This window comes from Gopherus flavomarginatus, chromosome 17, assembly GCF_025201925.1.
Source record: "Gopherus flavomarginatus isolate rGopFla2 chromosome 17, rGopFla2.mat.asm, whole genome shotgun sequence".
In the NCBI taxonomy this organism is placed as follows: Eukaryota; Metazoa; Chordata; order Testudines; family Testudinidae; genus Gopherus; species Gopherus flavomarginatus.
The window spans coordinates 17,695,520-17,712,129 of NC_066633.1; the positions used below are offsets into that span (position 1 = coordinate 17,695,520).

At 46.9% G+C, this 16,610-nt stretch overlaps 1 protein-coding gene across 1 annotated transcript; it reads right to left on the reverse strand.

Annotated features, from left to right (window-relative positions):
• Positions 1-5,638: 5,638 nt before the first annotated feature.
• On the reverse strand, positions 5,639-12,100 carry ATP6V1G1 (ATPase H+ transporting V1 subunit G1). Its single transcript, XM_050926455.1, has 3 exons — positions 11,976-12,100; positions 8,900-9,000; positions 5,639-6,419 (listed from the first exon to the last, which is right to left on the reverse strand). Exons 1-3 carry the CDS (start codon positions 12,055-12,057, stop codon positions 6,246-6,248), a joined length of 357 nt encoding a protein of 118 aa, XP_050782412.1. The 5' UTR covers positions 12,058-12,100; the 3' UTR covers positions 5,639-6,245.
• Positions 12,101-16,610: the final 4,510 nt, after the last annotated feature.

A 16,610-nucleotide genomic window follows, 5' to 3' on the forward strand; every position in this document is an offset into this window, starting at 1 on the left:
AACAAAGTCTCCGAAGGCAGGCACAGCTCTAAAGCAGGAAGGACCCTAGAAGCCCTGGGGATCCTCATATCAGTATCAAATCTTCCTTTGTATCTTCTCTCACAATATACACGCTCTCTCTCTCTCTCTGGTCCAGTGCTGAGTATAGCCCATCAGAACCCAAGGATCAGGAGCCATTAGGTTTAATTATATTTCAAAATGTTTCTCAAATTATACATTTGAGATCAAAAATTGATCTTCTTAATGGGGAACATGCAGCTCTTGCTTTTTCTACACAAGTCTTATTTCCTGCCAGGATGAGGTCCATTATTTTTTGATTATGGTGATGCAAAAACCCTCTCTTGCATTTCAAATTAAAAATAAGGAAGCTAGCCGTTTTCAGCCTGGCTAACAGCTCTGGTATTGATCCAACAGATTCCTTAGTAGATATTTTGAGGTAGCTGAATGTAATTTAATATCTATTTAATTATTCTCAAGCCAGTCGAAGCAACCGTATTTACTGCATGAGATTAATTTTTTTTAAAAGTGTTAATTTCTTTCTTTTCAGAAGGTGTTTTGAGGGATTGTCTTTCTAGACAAACCCTTGTTACTGGGGGGCAGGGTGAGGGGGTGGAGGCATTGATATTATTTTTCTTTAACATTTTAGCCTAGATTCTCAGCTGCGGTAAAAGGCAGATCTTCCAGCTGAGGATCTTTACCATCTGTTATGAATTACTGGTAGAATTCATAATGAAATCATAAAGCGTGGAAGAGAGGGGGAAAGAATCTAAGAAACAAAGAAGGAAAAACCGGTCAAATGTCATCCTGGCAAAAGGTTAGCAATAAACAAGACTGATGCTGTTCAATATATTTATCAGTGATCTGGAAAATGGGTTGAGCAGTGAGGTGTCAACATTTGCAGAGGACTCAAAATCATGTAGGTCAGTTCACACTAGAAACCCTGAGAGGGATCTCACCTAAGTAGGTGAATGGGAAGAACAATGGCAGTTGCAATTCAATACTGACAAGCAAAAGCCAGTGAACATTCGAATAACCTGAACTACTCCTACAAATGATACATTAATTTAGAAGCTGACGATCACTAGGGGGAAAAGAAAAAACAACCAACGAGACCTGTACATCATTTCAGGCAGCACAGTTATAATCTCTGCTCTGTGTTCAGGGGCAGCCACAAAGTCAAGTTCTCGCCACAAACTTTCCACCTAGATCAGGTTGAAATTTTTGGTTGATGAAAACTAGCTTTTTCGATTCAATGACAATTTTGGCAAAATATTTGTTTCTTAAGAGACCATTTCCGATTTTTTTTCCTCCTCTGTCTCCCGTTTTTCCTTCTCTCTTCCAATTTGTCACCGGAAATGGAAAAAGGAAGGAAGAAAAATGGGATAAAAAAAATTTCCCTCAAAACTGACAAAAGGCACTTTGAGGGGGTGGGTGTTAAAAAAAAATTACAGGAAACTGCTGTGGAAAATTTCAAACACAAAATAAAACATTAGGCTTTTAAAAAATGTTCATACCTAATATTTACCATTTTCAACGAGTTGCATCTCTAACCATGGTGATCAAAGACGAAAGCTTATGCCTCCACATCCTATGGTAACTTAATACACCTACTTAAAAGAAACACACCCAATGACCACTTTGCAAAAAGAGCCCCTATTTCATCTTCTGTGTAAACTTCCTTCCCAGCTGTCATGCCCCTGCTCGCTGTGTCCCACGTAACCTAGATTGTAAGTGATTTACGGGTAGGGACAGTCTCTGTCCTTATCATGAAGTGCCATACTGCAGAGCATCAGTTTCCTCTCTGGGCTGTATCCTTTCCTCTTCTCTTTTCCTATCTTGTCTAATTAGATTGTAAGTGTGACAGTCGCCATCTTGGCTGCCACACTGGGGACTGACCTGGGACCTCCAGAGCTAAAAGCATGAGCTGCTACAGTTTGAACTAAAAAGTCACTATGTAAGTTGGCCTGTAAGAGACTCACATCCACTGGCCTACACTGCGGGGGGGAGGGGGGAATCGATCTAAGATATCCAACTTGTCGAAGTATCTTAGTTCGACGTACCTGGCCGTCCTCACTGCGGCGAGTCGACTGCCGCGACGCCCCCGTCGACGCTGCTTGCTCCTCCTGCCGAGATGGAGTACGGGCGTCAATTCGCGGATCGATTTTTTGCGTCCACACTTAATGCGATAAATCGATCCTCGACAGATCACTACCCACCGATCCAGCGGGTAGTATAGACGTACCCTCAGACACACACCCCAAGCAGGCTATATAAATTATGATCCAGGGACTATCCCTTCCTGTGTATTTGTCTGGTAGTGAGCACAATTTGCAAATACGAATTGTAGCTCCTGGGGCTGGAGCCTGACGTTTCTGAATTGCCGAGCATCTTGCAGTTCTCGTTGCCCCAAGTTATCGCTGCAAACCAGGTCTTTGGTCTTTAGTTGTGTTTTGAGCAGCACCGAGCACAGTATAAGAACGTGCCAGCGCTCTTGTCCAGAAAGCCCTCTTATCCATAGCAGCCACAGGAATTCAGCCTATTGCCCTCCATATGCAGTCAGCCAATTCCCTCTCCCCTCCAAAACAGAAGCGCGATCATGCTCACGCTGGTGTAAATCAGAAGCACTGACATTAGTGCAACATGGGTGTAAGGGAAGAGAATCAGGCTTCAAGGAACCACCGCTACCAGGGACTTCCTTTGCCCAGGCTTATCGAGCGCAGAAGCTCCTCCGAACAAAGACCCGAGTGCAGAATTTCCCAGCACCAATATATCAGTGACAGATGAAAACCGACACTTGGCCAAAGTGACACTTACAGAGATGAGAGCTGATGTTTGGGGGTGGGGGAGGAGGAGAGGAGAGGAGAGGATAGGATACTGATCTTTCATCTTGCTGCCTGGCAACTGGGCAGGAAACAGCCCTTTCCCTCTAACCAGCCTACTGTGTAACAAGTGTGTTAGAACAAGGCTGTGCGTTGACTGAATATGGAAGGCAAGGAGTCAGCAAACCAAGTAACCTTGTGCACACTGAACTAAGTTCACTAACTCACAGCAGGGCTGATTTGGGCTCTCCATGCTATCACCTATGCATGTGAAACTGGTACTTCACACTTGTGTAGACAGACAGACACACACACAATTAAACTGTTCTTAGACTCAAGCTCTTTGGCATAGGGACCATCTTGTTCTGTGTTTGTACAGCACCTAGCACCATGGGGTCCTGGTCCACGATGGGGGCTCCTAGGAGCTACAAGACATATACTAACAGGTGGAGTGTCAGCTTGTGTGTTTAACTGCTGAAGCATATGTGAGACATATGAAAGGGATGCTAGATAAGCAGAGGGCAGGTGGGATGGGTTCTGTTCCCAAGCTCTGCTGCAGACTGTATGACCTTAATTTCCCTGGCTCTCAGTTTCCTCATCAGAGAAATACCATACAGCTATTTATTAATGCTTGTGATGTGCTCAAATACCACAGTGAAGGCACCATAGAAAAGTCTATTAAAAAAAAACAACAACCCTGTTCTTGATCTCGGCATGTAATCGCTATTAGAATTAACAGGATTTCAACCACTACCTGAACTCAGTTTATAGCCCGTCACACACAGCTTTACTATTTGCCATCTGCCACTGACACAGAGCAGTGAAAGGCAGATTTCGCTCTCAAACGCTGTGGTAGCAGCTGGTGTAGGTTACACCTGTATTCATCAAGTAGTCAGTAGGGAGAAGGTGGAATTTTAGATGAATCAGATCTGAGAAGTGAAAGACCTTTTGTCTAATGTATGCCCCCGCCTGCATAAAATTGCAACCTGTAGCACTTTTACTAATGGGCAGTCTAATTTTAAGATGAAACGTGGTGTGAAATCTAGTTTGTGAACAACAGTTGCACTGGTGACATTCCCCACAGCGGATTGGGATAAGGTTTATGCATCTTTCATTCCAAAGGAATCTTCTGCATTGCAAACAAAGCAAAACTGTCTGGAGAGCAAAAACTGGAGAGATTTGCCTCTGTGCCCATCTGCAGTCAGATAATTCTTGTAATAAGACTTTGCTTTTCTACCTATTGGCATGCTGTTCCCGCAAAAGGCTGTTGGCGTTCTTAAAAAGCATTAAAACCTCAGCATGAGCTATGGCTGAAGTCTTTACACTTCCAACCAAAGAGGAATTCTGGAGTGGAACAGAAAATAATCCACCTCAACCTAGAGGATGAATGAGGAGGAAAAGCCAGTCACCAAGCAGCTCTGGGCACCTAGACCTTAACGAGTTCCTTCCAGACTAGTACAGCAAGAGAGTTCCATCATTTCTCAGACTGACAAGTGGTGCCAGGGAAGGGTGTCTCTGTCTACCAGAGAAGAGAAACCACAGATACATACTGCAGCGTTGAGCTAGCTGAAAGTTCTATGAAGGGTACATTGCAATAGCACCACCAAATGCTTCAACACTAATGGATTAAATCTAGGGGCCAAGCACCTTTAAGGTCAGCTGGCACCTGTCCATTGAGATGGTTTATTTATATTCCAGTGGAGCTGGCGCTGAGAGAGAGGCTTAAGTAATTCTAGGCCTCATACGGACCTGGTTCCTTCTAGGCCCACTGCAATGCAACACGGGTAGGGCTTGTTGTTTCAATTTCATAGCCAGTTTAATAGCTTGATTTCCTGAAGAGGCTTTTCCATTAAGGAGATATTTGATATTCCATTAAGGAGAATTTAGATTAGCGATTAAGACAGAAGACTGGGAAGGCAGCAATATCTGCTCTCTTGTTGCATCACGATCTTGGGCAAGTCATTGTTTGTATTGGTTACAAGGTAGGGTTGATGCTTTCTCTCCTAACTGCTATCAAAGCACCCTTGTGAGGGAGGAGTGTTTAGACCCTCTGACAAACAATGCTCTGAGTGCAGGGTGTTATTTCTTGTCCCCTACCATGCAAGAGTTTTGCATCAAGTAGACTATTTCTTGCTTATTTCAAATTATAGACCTGCTATCCACAAAAGCAGCCCTTGCCTGACTGATCTCCCTTACTCACCCTTTACAGAGCTTTTATCAAGATTAGGGATTATCACCACCCCAATTAATGGAGAGATGATGCCAAAACAAGCTTCTATCTAAATGGGGTCTGATGCACTTAGATTTCACTATGAGTCAGGAGACAGACAAAGACTAGTATTTTGTCCCCCGCTGGTCTTAAGCTCAGAATGATGATGTGTAAATCAGTATGACCTGAGTATTACAATACAGCAGAGATCAGTGTGGGGTATGAAGACAGAAAGGTTAATTACTGCATTCATGTGTCTGACCTCCAGACTAAAGAGGGAAAGAATGACTAGCTTCCATTTCGCCAAGTGATCGAGGAAGAAACTTTTTCCAGGAGTTTCTTTAGGGGGAAACTCTGGTGCATACTGGTCTAGTGGACACAGGGGGTTTATTCCAGGCTCTGTCACTGACCTGCTGCGTGACCTCAAGCAAGTTGCTTCGTCTCTTTATGACTGTTTCTCCTCCTACCCTCTGTCTGTCTTGTTTATTTAGATTGTTAGCTCCTCAGGGCAGGGACCCATGTGTGTACACAGCAACTAGGTGCTACTATAACAGACAGTAGGTAAGAGGCTGGGGGACGGGAGGGGAGAAGAAGAAACAACTGAAGAGACTCCAGAGTTAAATAAATTCTTTACTTTCAAATATCATAGTGCCAGGCTTCTAATTCAAGTTAACAGTAGAATATATAGAGGGTCTTAACACAGTAACTCACAAGCTCCTGAGGACTACTAGCCAGTGCTGCACACCCAGACCTTCTTTCCTCTTACTGGTCTTAACCCTGTTTTAATGTTACCAACACCACTACAGTGACAAACTCCACTCTATGAGGACACCAGATCTGTGTTTTCTAATAGGTACAGACTCAGAGGCTTGCAATTTAAACCTGTCCCGCATCTCGTACCCCTTTTTTGAGCAAAGAAAACTGCTTTTTTAATACCCACCAAGAAGCACGGAATGTTAATGTTCCCCTTAATACCTAGATCACACTTAATGCATATTTGAGACATGGCCATGAAATCTTTGGATAAGCTCTGGATCCATATAAAGGTTAACTAGAGTCTCTCCAACAAGATAGAGGGGCCTACAACTTACTGAAATAATGTAACACCTCTACGAGAAGCACACAGAGCGATAGCATGACTAAGGGCCGTACACTTCATCTGAAGCATAGCTGTTATTGCTAACACTTCCACAGGCCCATTCCTTCCTCCTCCTGCACTAGCCATTGATGCGGTAATTCACATGGATTTCTGGTTTGATGTCGTACACAAACATCAGCAGGTTATTCAGCACCTCCTCCCGGTTCTTCTGGAAGTTGCCCTGGATTGCGCTCATCTTCACCTGGGTCTCCTTCTCAACTTCTGTGGTGCAGCTGCCATGAGATCCAAGAGCCTAAGAGAGAAGCCCACTTAGGGTTACTTGGCAACCAAACAATATGTTGTGCTCAGCTGTATATACAGAATGGCAGAGGAGTTACATCCTTGGGTGCACGGACTTGTGGTTCATGGACTGCACTGGGAACCAGGAAAGATTTGGGTTCCCTTCCCAGCTCTGCCAATAACCCAACACGTGAGCTTGGGCAAGTCACTTCTCTCTGTCTCTGTTTTCCCCTCCCATCCTTACACTGTCTTACATATTTAGATTAAGCTTTTGGGGGCAAGGATGGTGTCTCTCTCTAGATATCTGAACAATGAGGCCCTAATTCCAGTTTAGGGCTCTCTAGGCACTACTGCAATAATAAAATAATTGCAAACGGAAATGTCAAAGACCTTTATCAACAATGTAATTTAAGACGTAAAGCACTTCTGCAATTCAAATTCATCAATGTTCTTCAAAAATCCCCAACTCTGTGACATTAAGCACCCCTGTATTTACACCCTACACACTATAGTAACCACCATTACAAAACAGGACTGGTTGGGTATTATTTGAAAACTAAACTCCCTGATCATTAGTATTCTTGTGTTATGTACGTAAGCAACGGGTATTAAGAGTTATGGACATATGCTGGAATGATTACTAAAGTGTGTTTAAACAAGGTATGCCAGGGGAGATGGTAAACAGATCTGCACTAGACAAATGAACAGAGTTTTCCCCACCTGGGAGTTATTTGCAAAGCACCCTGAAAAACAATGAGAATGTATTTACATATCATGTAGACAGACCCATTAAGCTAACAAAGGGCAGAGGCAGACCTCACACTACCAAGAAGGGGAGAAGACAGGATCGGTCTATACCCAGCAGGAGAGAAAGCTTGGTCTGGATTTACTTTTCAAAGAAGCCATTGCAAAGGTTCACTTGTCTATAAAGACGGGGGGGCTGAACCTCAAGTGATGAACAATTGAATCAACTGACTCCATACAACATTACTGTATCAGAAAATGGTATCGAGTGAGGGCTTTTATGAAAGCCTATGACACCCTGGTGGTTAATATCATTGCGAACTGAATGTACAAACCCTACACAAGGAATTATGGCTACTCATTGAGATTAGGCTTTCCAGCCTGTGACCAAAGGGGGAGAAAGATTTCCCCAAAACATGAGGGATGGCAGCAATCTACCTGTCTACAGTGAAATTAAGCAAGGTGTGATGAGAAACAATGGAAGCTCTATTTACATCAGAGGTGGGCAAACTACAGCCCACGGGCCATATCTGGCCTGCAGGCCCTTGCTGTCGGGCCCCTGAGCTCCTCGCCCAGGAGGCTAGCCCCTGGGCCCTTCCCTGCTGCTCCCCATCCCCTGCAGCCTCAGTTCACCGCGCCACCGACGCAATCCTCTGAGCGGCAGCACAGCTGCAAAGCCCAGCCTTACCCGGTGCTCTGTGCTGCACGGGTGGCATGGCTGGCAATCTCTCTCCACGCCATAGCCCTGGAGCACCCTTCTGCACCCCAAACCTCATCCCCACCCCAGAGCCCTCACACCCCTGCACCCCAACCCTCTGCCCCCTCCCACACTCCGAATCCCTCGGCCCCACTCCCACCACATGAATTTTGTTATGTGTATCAATATGAAGGTGATGTCACACATCCAGTACTGCTGGAGTCTGGGGGGCGTGGCCTCAACAGGAAGAGGCGGGGCCTCTCAAGATTTAAAGGCCCTGGGGCACCAGCTGTGGCTGGGAGCCCCAGGGCCTTTAAATCCCCACCGCGGAAGCCGGTGCGGTCTGGCACAGCATAGTGGCTCTTGCCGGTACGCTGTGCTGGACTGTACTGGCTTACTTTCACCTCTGACTAAGGCTATCCAGCACAGACACCTCAGGTTGAGACCTGTACGCTGGTAGGCTGCTTGTGAGTGTTCCCGACTGGGCGATGGGAGTAAGTGAGGGTAATCCAGGTCCCAGCAGTATTTCAGACAAATAAACTTTAGCATTAAATACCATCCGTGACCCACGTGCCTTCTATCAAGGCACCATTATAACAAACAGCATTTGTGAGAATGAACTGGATTTGGTACGGGAAGCAGGGAGATGAGCATTGTCTCTACTTCTAGCATTAATGCACATTGTCAGAGTAATTTATAGCGTTATACTCTATGAATGGGACTGCAGGAGCATTGCTCAGTTGTACGATCTTGTTAATATTAACTGCTTTACTGCTAAAGCAGAAATTCCAGCTTCCGAGATGTGACTTTTTTTTGATGCCCTGGCTCCTTTCCACTAACACAAACCAAGACATCTGGCTGCACGGAGAAGCAATTAATGGAAACTGCTCAAGGACAGAACACTCCATGTGGAACGTTCCGCCAAAAGGAGCAAAAGCCAAATATGATTTCCCAGAGATCTAACCGCATCATCGCATGCATATCTCAGTGCAAGTAACACGGATGGAGCCGGGTGGCTGATTTGATGGCAGCAAATTATCTAACAAACTAACAGCTGCTTCCTTGGCTTTGAATTCCTTCTCCCTCTGTAGGCGGTACTGCTCAATCTCTTCCTGGGCTTCTTCTTTCGCCTGCTTCAGCCTCCGGTTCTTTCCTGTTTCCAAAGAAAGAGCCTTATTAACTAATAATTTACGCCAGGTGGCCAGGCCAGATTTAATTGTGACAGCCCTTTCCCCCAAGCTATCGGACTCCCATGACAATTGTTGTAGCATTTGCAATTATAGCAAGTTATGAAGAGACTGCAGGAGGTCAACTCCAGAATGCAGTATACCCTCTCCAGCCTCCAAAGTTTGTACAGATAACTGGTATTTCCATATCTTCCAAAAAGGGCCTGAAGAGCACTTGTGTGCCATTGATCCACTGTCATGCTCGCCGACTGGTGAGCTCTGATAATGAATAGCCATCAAACCCAGCAGATGTTACTAGAAAACACTCCGCCACTGGCTCAGTTCACAGAACGTGTCTAAATCACTTCAGAGCACTGTGAATCTGCATGGCAGAAAGGTCACGCTATCTCAGTTTTGCCGCAGGATAGATGTGCAGCAGCCGTAAGAGAGTTGGCCGTTACATGAACCTTTCCCCTTCAAGATTTCTATAATTAAACTGAACCAAAGGAATCCACTTCCCACACAACACTGTAAGAAGCTGAAGCTACTAGGCCAGAGGTGGTCCTTAAAACAGGTCTTGAAAAATGGGACACCTTGAACTCCTCAGGGCTGGGACCATGGATGAATTCCTAGCACCACTTATGTCAATGGCTTTGATTGGGCCAGGATCTCACACATTTTTAATCTCTGTGTTAGTGGTCAGCATCATATACAATGTTCCTTTCATTAAGGACAGTCAAGGGAGTAAACCTGCCAACTAGAGGCAGATAAACATGGAGGAGCCACCCAATTATGGCTGGCATTTGGCCAGTAAAACTGGTCCAGCCCCCTAGTTGATGGAACTGCTAAGAGATCAGTACCTGGGCCTTGCCTGGTGGTACCATCTTTCATGTGAATCTTTAGATGGTAAAACAGCTGCCTGATGACTCTGAAGCCTTTCAATGCCTCTCCAGCTGCTGGAACGGAGAAGCGTCACCCACCCTCTCTTTCCTATACATCCACCCAGGAGACAGAGCCTTCTCAGGGCTCGCCCAAGACTCTGTAATGAACTCTCCCACAGGAACTAAGGACCATCACAAACCTTGCTGTCTTCCACTTTAAGTGCAAAGTGCATTTCTCTGACCTTGTCCTCGCTAACAAAAACACAGCCACATGTGCGTGTGTGCGTATTGAAAAAAATACAAAACACTGCACTGCACACACTTTTCTCTCAAGTCACAGATCTTAAGCCTGATCTACACTAGGACATTAGGTTGGTATAACTAAATCCCTCAGAGATGTAAAACAGCCACACCCCTGAACAACATAGTTATACCCACGTAACACACACCCCATGTACACATCACTAGGACAATGGAAGGTGGATTAACTTGGCCTGTGGCAGCATGTGAAATAGTGATCAGTTTCACCACTGCCCAAAGGATCCTGAAAAGCAACATAACTGACCACTCTCTTAATTCATCCTGATATTGCTCAAGAAAGCTATTAGCATCAGCATGATATTGGAGCCACCTGTCTGCAGACTCAGCAAAGCTGCACTGTATCAGTTTACAGTCTGTTCATATCTGCAAGATTTTTTTTTCAAACATAGGAATCACTTTTTTAATAAATGAAACCTTAAAGCCTGCAGAAATTGATGGCATAAGACCCCCGCACCACAGCCAGCCATAGAAGTTTTCTTATTTGCCACTGAAAAGTTGATTTTTTCCCATGCCACAAATAACCTAGCAGGTTTACTCTGTTATTCCTGGGGTCATATTGTTTGTTATTAACAAACATGTGGGAGGCCAGTTTGTCTGTGAAAATGTTGACAAACCTCCAAAGTTATATGGATTACACCAAATTATTATTTGTCCAACAATTTGTACCAGAAAGAGTATTATTCATCAACTGCTAATCTCCTGTTTAAAGAGCCAAAGTTATCCAATCAAATACCACATGATTTGGGTGACAAACCACATCATAACAAGCAAAAAGCTTGCAAGCCACACATCAGCTGAAATCCGTTTCCATAAGCTATCTGGCAAATATGTACAAACAGTTACAGTTGCACAAATCAAAATAGGTTCCATGAGTTGAGAGGAATGTCAGATAATTAGCAATTAATAACTTGACCAGCACCCCTGCTAAGTAAGGCTAAGATTTAGCCATGGGTATTTTTAGTAAAAGCCGTAAACAGGTCACAGACAGTAAACAAAAATACACAGCCCAGGGTCTGGCTATGAGTTTTACTATATAGTCTCGACTATATCTTGGGTGCTCCGGTGGGGGGGGCTCCAGAGGTGCCACGGGTGCTGGGGGGGCAGGCACCATCTGGGGCTGTTGCGCTGAGGGAGGGGGCGGTGGCCGGAGACTGCCCCAGCAGCGGCCCCGGGGGGCAGTCACACCAGCCGCTGCAGAAGTCCCAGACGGTCCCAGAACCCGTGGCAGACTCACAGCCTGACCCCTAAGGACCCAGCACGTTCTTCCTGGGGCTGAGTACGCGGCCCTGTCAGACGGAGGAAGTCTCAGAGGATTTTTAGGCCCACGCGCCCGTTCCGGAGGGAAGCAAGAGAGGGAACCAGCATCTCCTACCGATCCCCTCTTCAACCGGGGAGGAGCCATCGGCGCCAGACCCAGGCACTGGCACAGCCGCAGTTTACCGGAGCGGAACCTCACTGACGGGCTTGGCCAGCACGACGCCGAGCAGAGGGACCGTGTCTGCAGCGCGGGCGGAGCGGCAGGGCAGGTCCTTTCCGCAGCTCTGGCTACCGATCGCCCGGGCTCCCCCCCAGCCACCGCCGCCTGCGCCCCTCCCACGCGGCAGGGACCCCCCAAGCCGCCGCTCCAGCGCGCCAGGCCCCGGCACGGGACAGGGGATGCGGGGAGCCCGGCTGGAGACCGCCCGGCAGCGCCGCTGACTCCGGGCGGCCCCCAGAGCGGACGCAGGAGCCAAGGGGCCCCGGGCCCGCCGGACACTCACGCTTGCGGGCCTCGGCCACCTTCTCGGCCGCGCGCTTCTCGGCCTGCAGCAGCTGCTGGATGCCCTGCGACTGGCTCGCCATGGCGCGACCTGCGGCTGCGGGCGGTGCGGCTCCGCCGGGTCACATGGGCCGCCGCCGGTCACGTGATCCCGTCAGCTGACAGCCAGCGAGCGAGCGAGCGGCCGGGGGCGGGGCTCGCGAGTCCCCTCCCACCACGCTGGCGCCCAGTTGCTGCAGAGGCCCAAGCCCCGCCCCTGGGCAGATCTGGCCACGCCCACCCATGGGCCTGGCCCTCCCTCCCCCTCCATCACTGGGGGGGACCCTCCCCTCTGCCCCCCCAGCCCATAATCTAGGGGTTCCATAGCTGAACAGTCAAAAAAGAGGCCGCTGGGGGGGGGGGAACCCATCACTGTTGTGGATGCCCTCCCGGACGTTACCCTAGGGCCGTATCTTCCCCGGAGGAGAATTCCTCCCGGGCAGCAATTTAAGAACCAAAAAGCCAGACGTGTCCGGGAGAATACGGACGGGTGGTAACCCCACCCGAAGTCCTTTTTCAAAAAGTTGGGCCTGCACTAGAAATGAGCTCATATGTGGGTCCCCGCGGCTCCCTGCCCCCTCGTTGAAGCAGGTGTGCAGGGTTACTGCCCTGGGAACTGCAGGGCACCAGTGGACTTGGGGCCGGCTGCAGACAGGCCTAGCTGGAGGCAGGGGGTGCGGAGCTGGCTGGAGGCAGGGCAGGGGCTGATTGGAGGTAGGGGCTGGCTGCAGGCAGGGCAGGGGGTGTGGGCATAGGTGCCAACCCCATGGGTGCTCCAGCCCTGGAGCACCCACAGAGAAAAATTGGTGAGTGCTCCCAGCCCCAGCTCACCTCCGCTCTACCTCCTCCCCTGAGCGCACCATCACCGCTCCGCTTCTCCCGTCTCCCTCCCAAGCGTGCCACAAATCAGCTGGGAGGGAGGGGGGAGAAGCAGAGCAGCCCACTCAGGGAGGAGATGGAGCGGAGGTGAGCTGGGGATGAGAGCGGTTCCTCTGCACACACACCCCCTGTGTTACTTCCTTTCCTGCGATCCTCCCACCAGCTCACCTCCGCTCTGCCTCCTCCCACGAGCATGCCGCTGCTCTGCCTCTCCCCCTTCCCTCCCAAGCTTGCAGAAACAGCTGATTAGCAGCAAGCCTGGGAGGGAGTGGGGTGGAAGGGAAATGCGGCACGCCCAGGGGAGGAGGTGGGGCTGGGGATTTGGGGAATGGGTTGGAATGGGGACAGGGGGCACAAGCACCCACCAGCTAGGCTTACCATGGCTCCCTATTTTCCCGGACATGTTCGGCTTTTTGGAAATTCCTCCCAGATGGCGATTTGAGTACCAAAAAGCTGGACACGGCCGGGAAAATATGGACGTGTGGTAACCCTACATAATTGGGTTTCTTCTAGCTCCTTCTGCTCTCCTGGTTTGGGCCTTCACGACCTCCCATGGCTGCAAGTGGATCTGGGATACTGGGGAGAGTTACAGCCTGTTTACTGAGCATACTGGGGTACAGGATAACGTGGCACGGTAGCACTGCGTCGTTCCTGCACTCCAGGATGATCTCACCACATTGAAATCTGGCCCCATCACAGCACCATGAGACCCCGTGGGTGTTAACATCAATATGCCAGCATGTGATCACACTGCATGAAAAGTCACACTGGGATGTAATTTGAATCACACTGCTTCCAAAGCCTGTGCTCTGAATCCCTAAACTCAGAATGCAGAAAAGTGCCTGGGAATTTATGAACTTCTCTGACCATTTGGGTCTGAGATTTTCAAAGGGTCCTGAGAGAATTAGGTACTCAACTCCCGTTGGAAAACACCTAATTCTCTTAGTATCCCCTTGAAAATACCAGAATTGGCTTTCACTGTATAGTTGCATAGTGTAAGTTACATCTACAATTATTGCCATAATAGAAAAATTAGAGCTGTGGCGGTGATTCACGGTTCTGCAGGGAAGAATTAGTATCTGCTCATATGTCTTTCCTGTCTCTGTCTCCTATGAGAGAAAGGACATGGGGCAATGAGTCAGGCTGGACATTTAGAGAACTAAATAGGAACAATGAGCGTTCATCAGGATGAGCTTCTGCCAGTCTCAAAGGCTAAGTCAGTGAGGTTAGTGGGCCTGTAAATCCTTGGTTCAAGTGATCCTGAGCTAATTCAGTTCAAACTAGATGGAAGGATAAACAAAAATAGATCTGGGACTAGGGTTTTTGACTTCTCAAGAGCTAACTTTAAAGAATTAAGGAAATTTGTTAGGGAAGTGGATTGGACTGAAGAACTTGTGGATCTAAATGCGGAGGAGGCCTGGAATTACTTTAAGTCGCATCTGCAGAAACTATCAGAAGCCTGCATCCCAAGAAAGGGGAATAAAACCATAGGCAGGAGTTGTAGACCAAGCTGGATGAGCAAGCATCTCAGAGAGGTGATTAAGAAGAAGCAGAAAGCCTACAAGGAGTGGAAGAAGGGTAGGATTAGCAAGGAAAGCTACCTTAGTGAGGTTAGAACATGTAGGGATAAAGTGAGAAAGGCTAAAAGCCATGTAGAGTTGGACCTTGCAAAGGGAATTAAAACCAATAGTAAAAGGTTCTATAGCCATATAAATAAGAAGAAAACAAAGAAAGAAGAAGTGGGACCACTAAACATTGAGGATGGAATGGAGGTTAAGGATAACCTAGGCGTGGCCCAATATCTAAATAAGTACTTTGCCTCAGTCTTTAATAAGGCTAATGAGGAGCTTAGGGATAATGGAAGGATGACAAATGGGAATGAGAATATGGAGGTGGATATTACCACATCTGAGGTAGAAGCCAAACTTGAACAGCTTAATGGGACAAAATCGGAGGGCCCAGACAATCTTCATCCGAGAATATTAAAGGAACTGACGCATGAAATTGCAAGCCCATTTGCAAGAATTTTTAATGAATCGGTAAACTCAGGGGTTGTACCGTACAACTGGAGAATTGCTAACATAGTTCTTATCTTTAAGAAAGGGAAAAAAAGTGATCCAAGTAACTATAGGCCTGTTAGTTTGACATCTGTAGTATGTAAGGTCTTGGAAAAAAATTTGAAGGCGAAAGTAGTTAAGGACATTGAGGTCAATGGTAATTGGAACAAATTACAACATGGTTTTACTAAAGGTAGATCATGCCAAACCAACCTGATCTCCTTCTTTGAGAAGGTGACAGATTATTTAGACAAAGGAAATGCAGTAGATCTAATTTACCTCGATTTCAGTAAGGCATTTGACACGGTTCCACATGGGGAATTATTAGTCAAATTGGAAAAGATGGAGATCAATATGAAAATTGAAAGTGGATAAGGAACTGGTTAAAGGGGAGACTCCAATGGGTCGTACTGAAAGGTGAACTGTCAGGCTGGAAGGAGGTTACTAGTGGAGTTCCTCAAGGATCAGTTTTGGGACCAATCTTATTTAACCTTTTTATTACTGACCTTGGCACAAAAAGCGGGAATGTGCTAATAAAGTTTGCGGATGACACAAAGCTGGGGGGTATTGCTAACACAGAGAAGGACTTGGATATCATACAGGAAGATCTGGATGACCTTGTAAACTGGAGTAATAGTAATTTAATAGTCCAATCCACTTCCCTAACAAATAGTAATGAAATTTAATAGTGAAAAGTGCAAGGTCATGCACTTAGGGATTAATAATAAGAATTTTAGATATACATTGGGGACACATCAGTTGGAAGCAACAGAGGAGGAGAAGGACCTTGGAGTATTGGTTGATCACAGGATGACTATGAGCCGCCAATGTGATATGGCCGTTAAAAAAGCTAATGCAGTTTTAGGATGCATCAGGCGAGGTATTTCCAGCAAAGATAAGGAGGTGTTAGTACCGTTATATAAGACACTGGTGAGACCTCATCTGGAATACTGTGTGCAGTTCTGGTCTCCCATGTTTAAGAAGGATGAATTCAAACTGGAACAGGTTCAGAGACGGGCTACTAAGATGATCCGAGGAATGGAAAACCCGTCATATGAAAGGAGACCCAAAGAGCTTGGCTTGTTTAGCCTAGCCAAAAGAAGGCTGAGGGGAGATACGCTTGCTCTTTATAAATAATCAGAGGGATTAATATTAAGGAGGGAGAGGAATTATTTAAGCTTAGTACCAATGTAAACATAAGAACAAATGGGTATAAACTGGACACTAGGAAGTTTAGACTTGAAATTAGACAAAGTTTTCTAACCATTAGAGGAGTGAAGTTCTGGAACAGCCTTCCAAGGGGAGTAGTGGGGGCAAAAGACATATCTGGCTTTAAGACTAAGCTTGATAAGTTTATGGAAGGGATGGTATGATGAGATAGCTTAATTTTGGCAATTGATCTTTGATTATCAGCAGATAAGTATGCCCAGTGGTCTGTGATGGGATGTTGGATGGGATGGGATCTGAGTTACTGCAGAGAATTCTTTCCTGAGTGCTGGCTGGTGAGTCTTGCCCACATGCTCAGGGTTTAGCTGATCGCCATATTTGGGGTTGGGAAGGAATTTTCCTCCGGGGAAGATTGGCAGAGGCCCTGGAGGTTTTTCGCCTTCCTCTGCAGCATGAGGCATGGGTCACTTGCTGTTGGATTCTCTGCAGCTTGA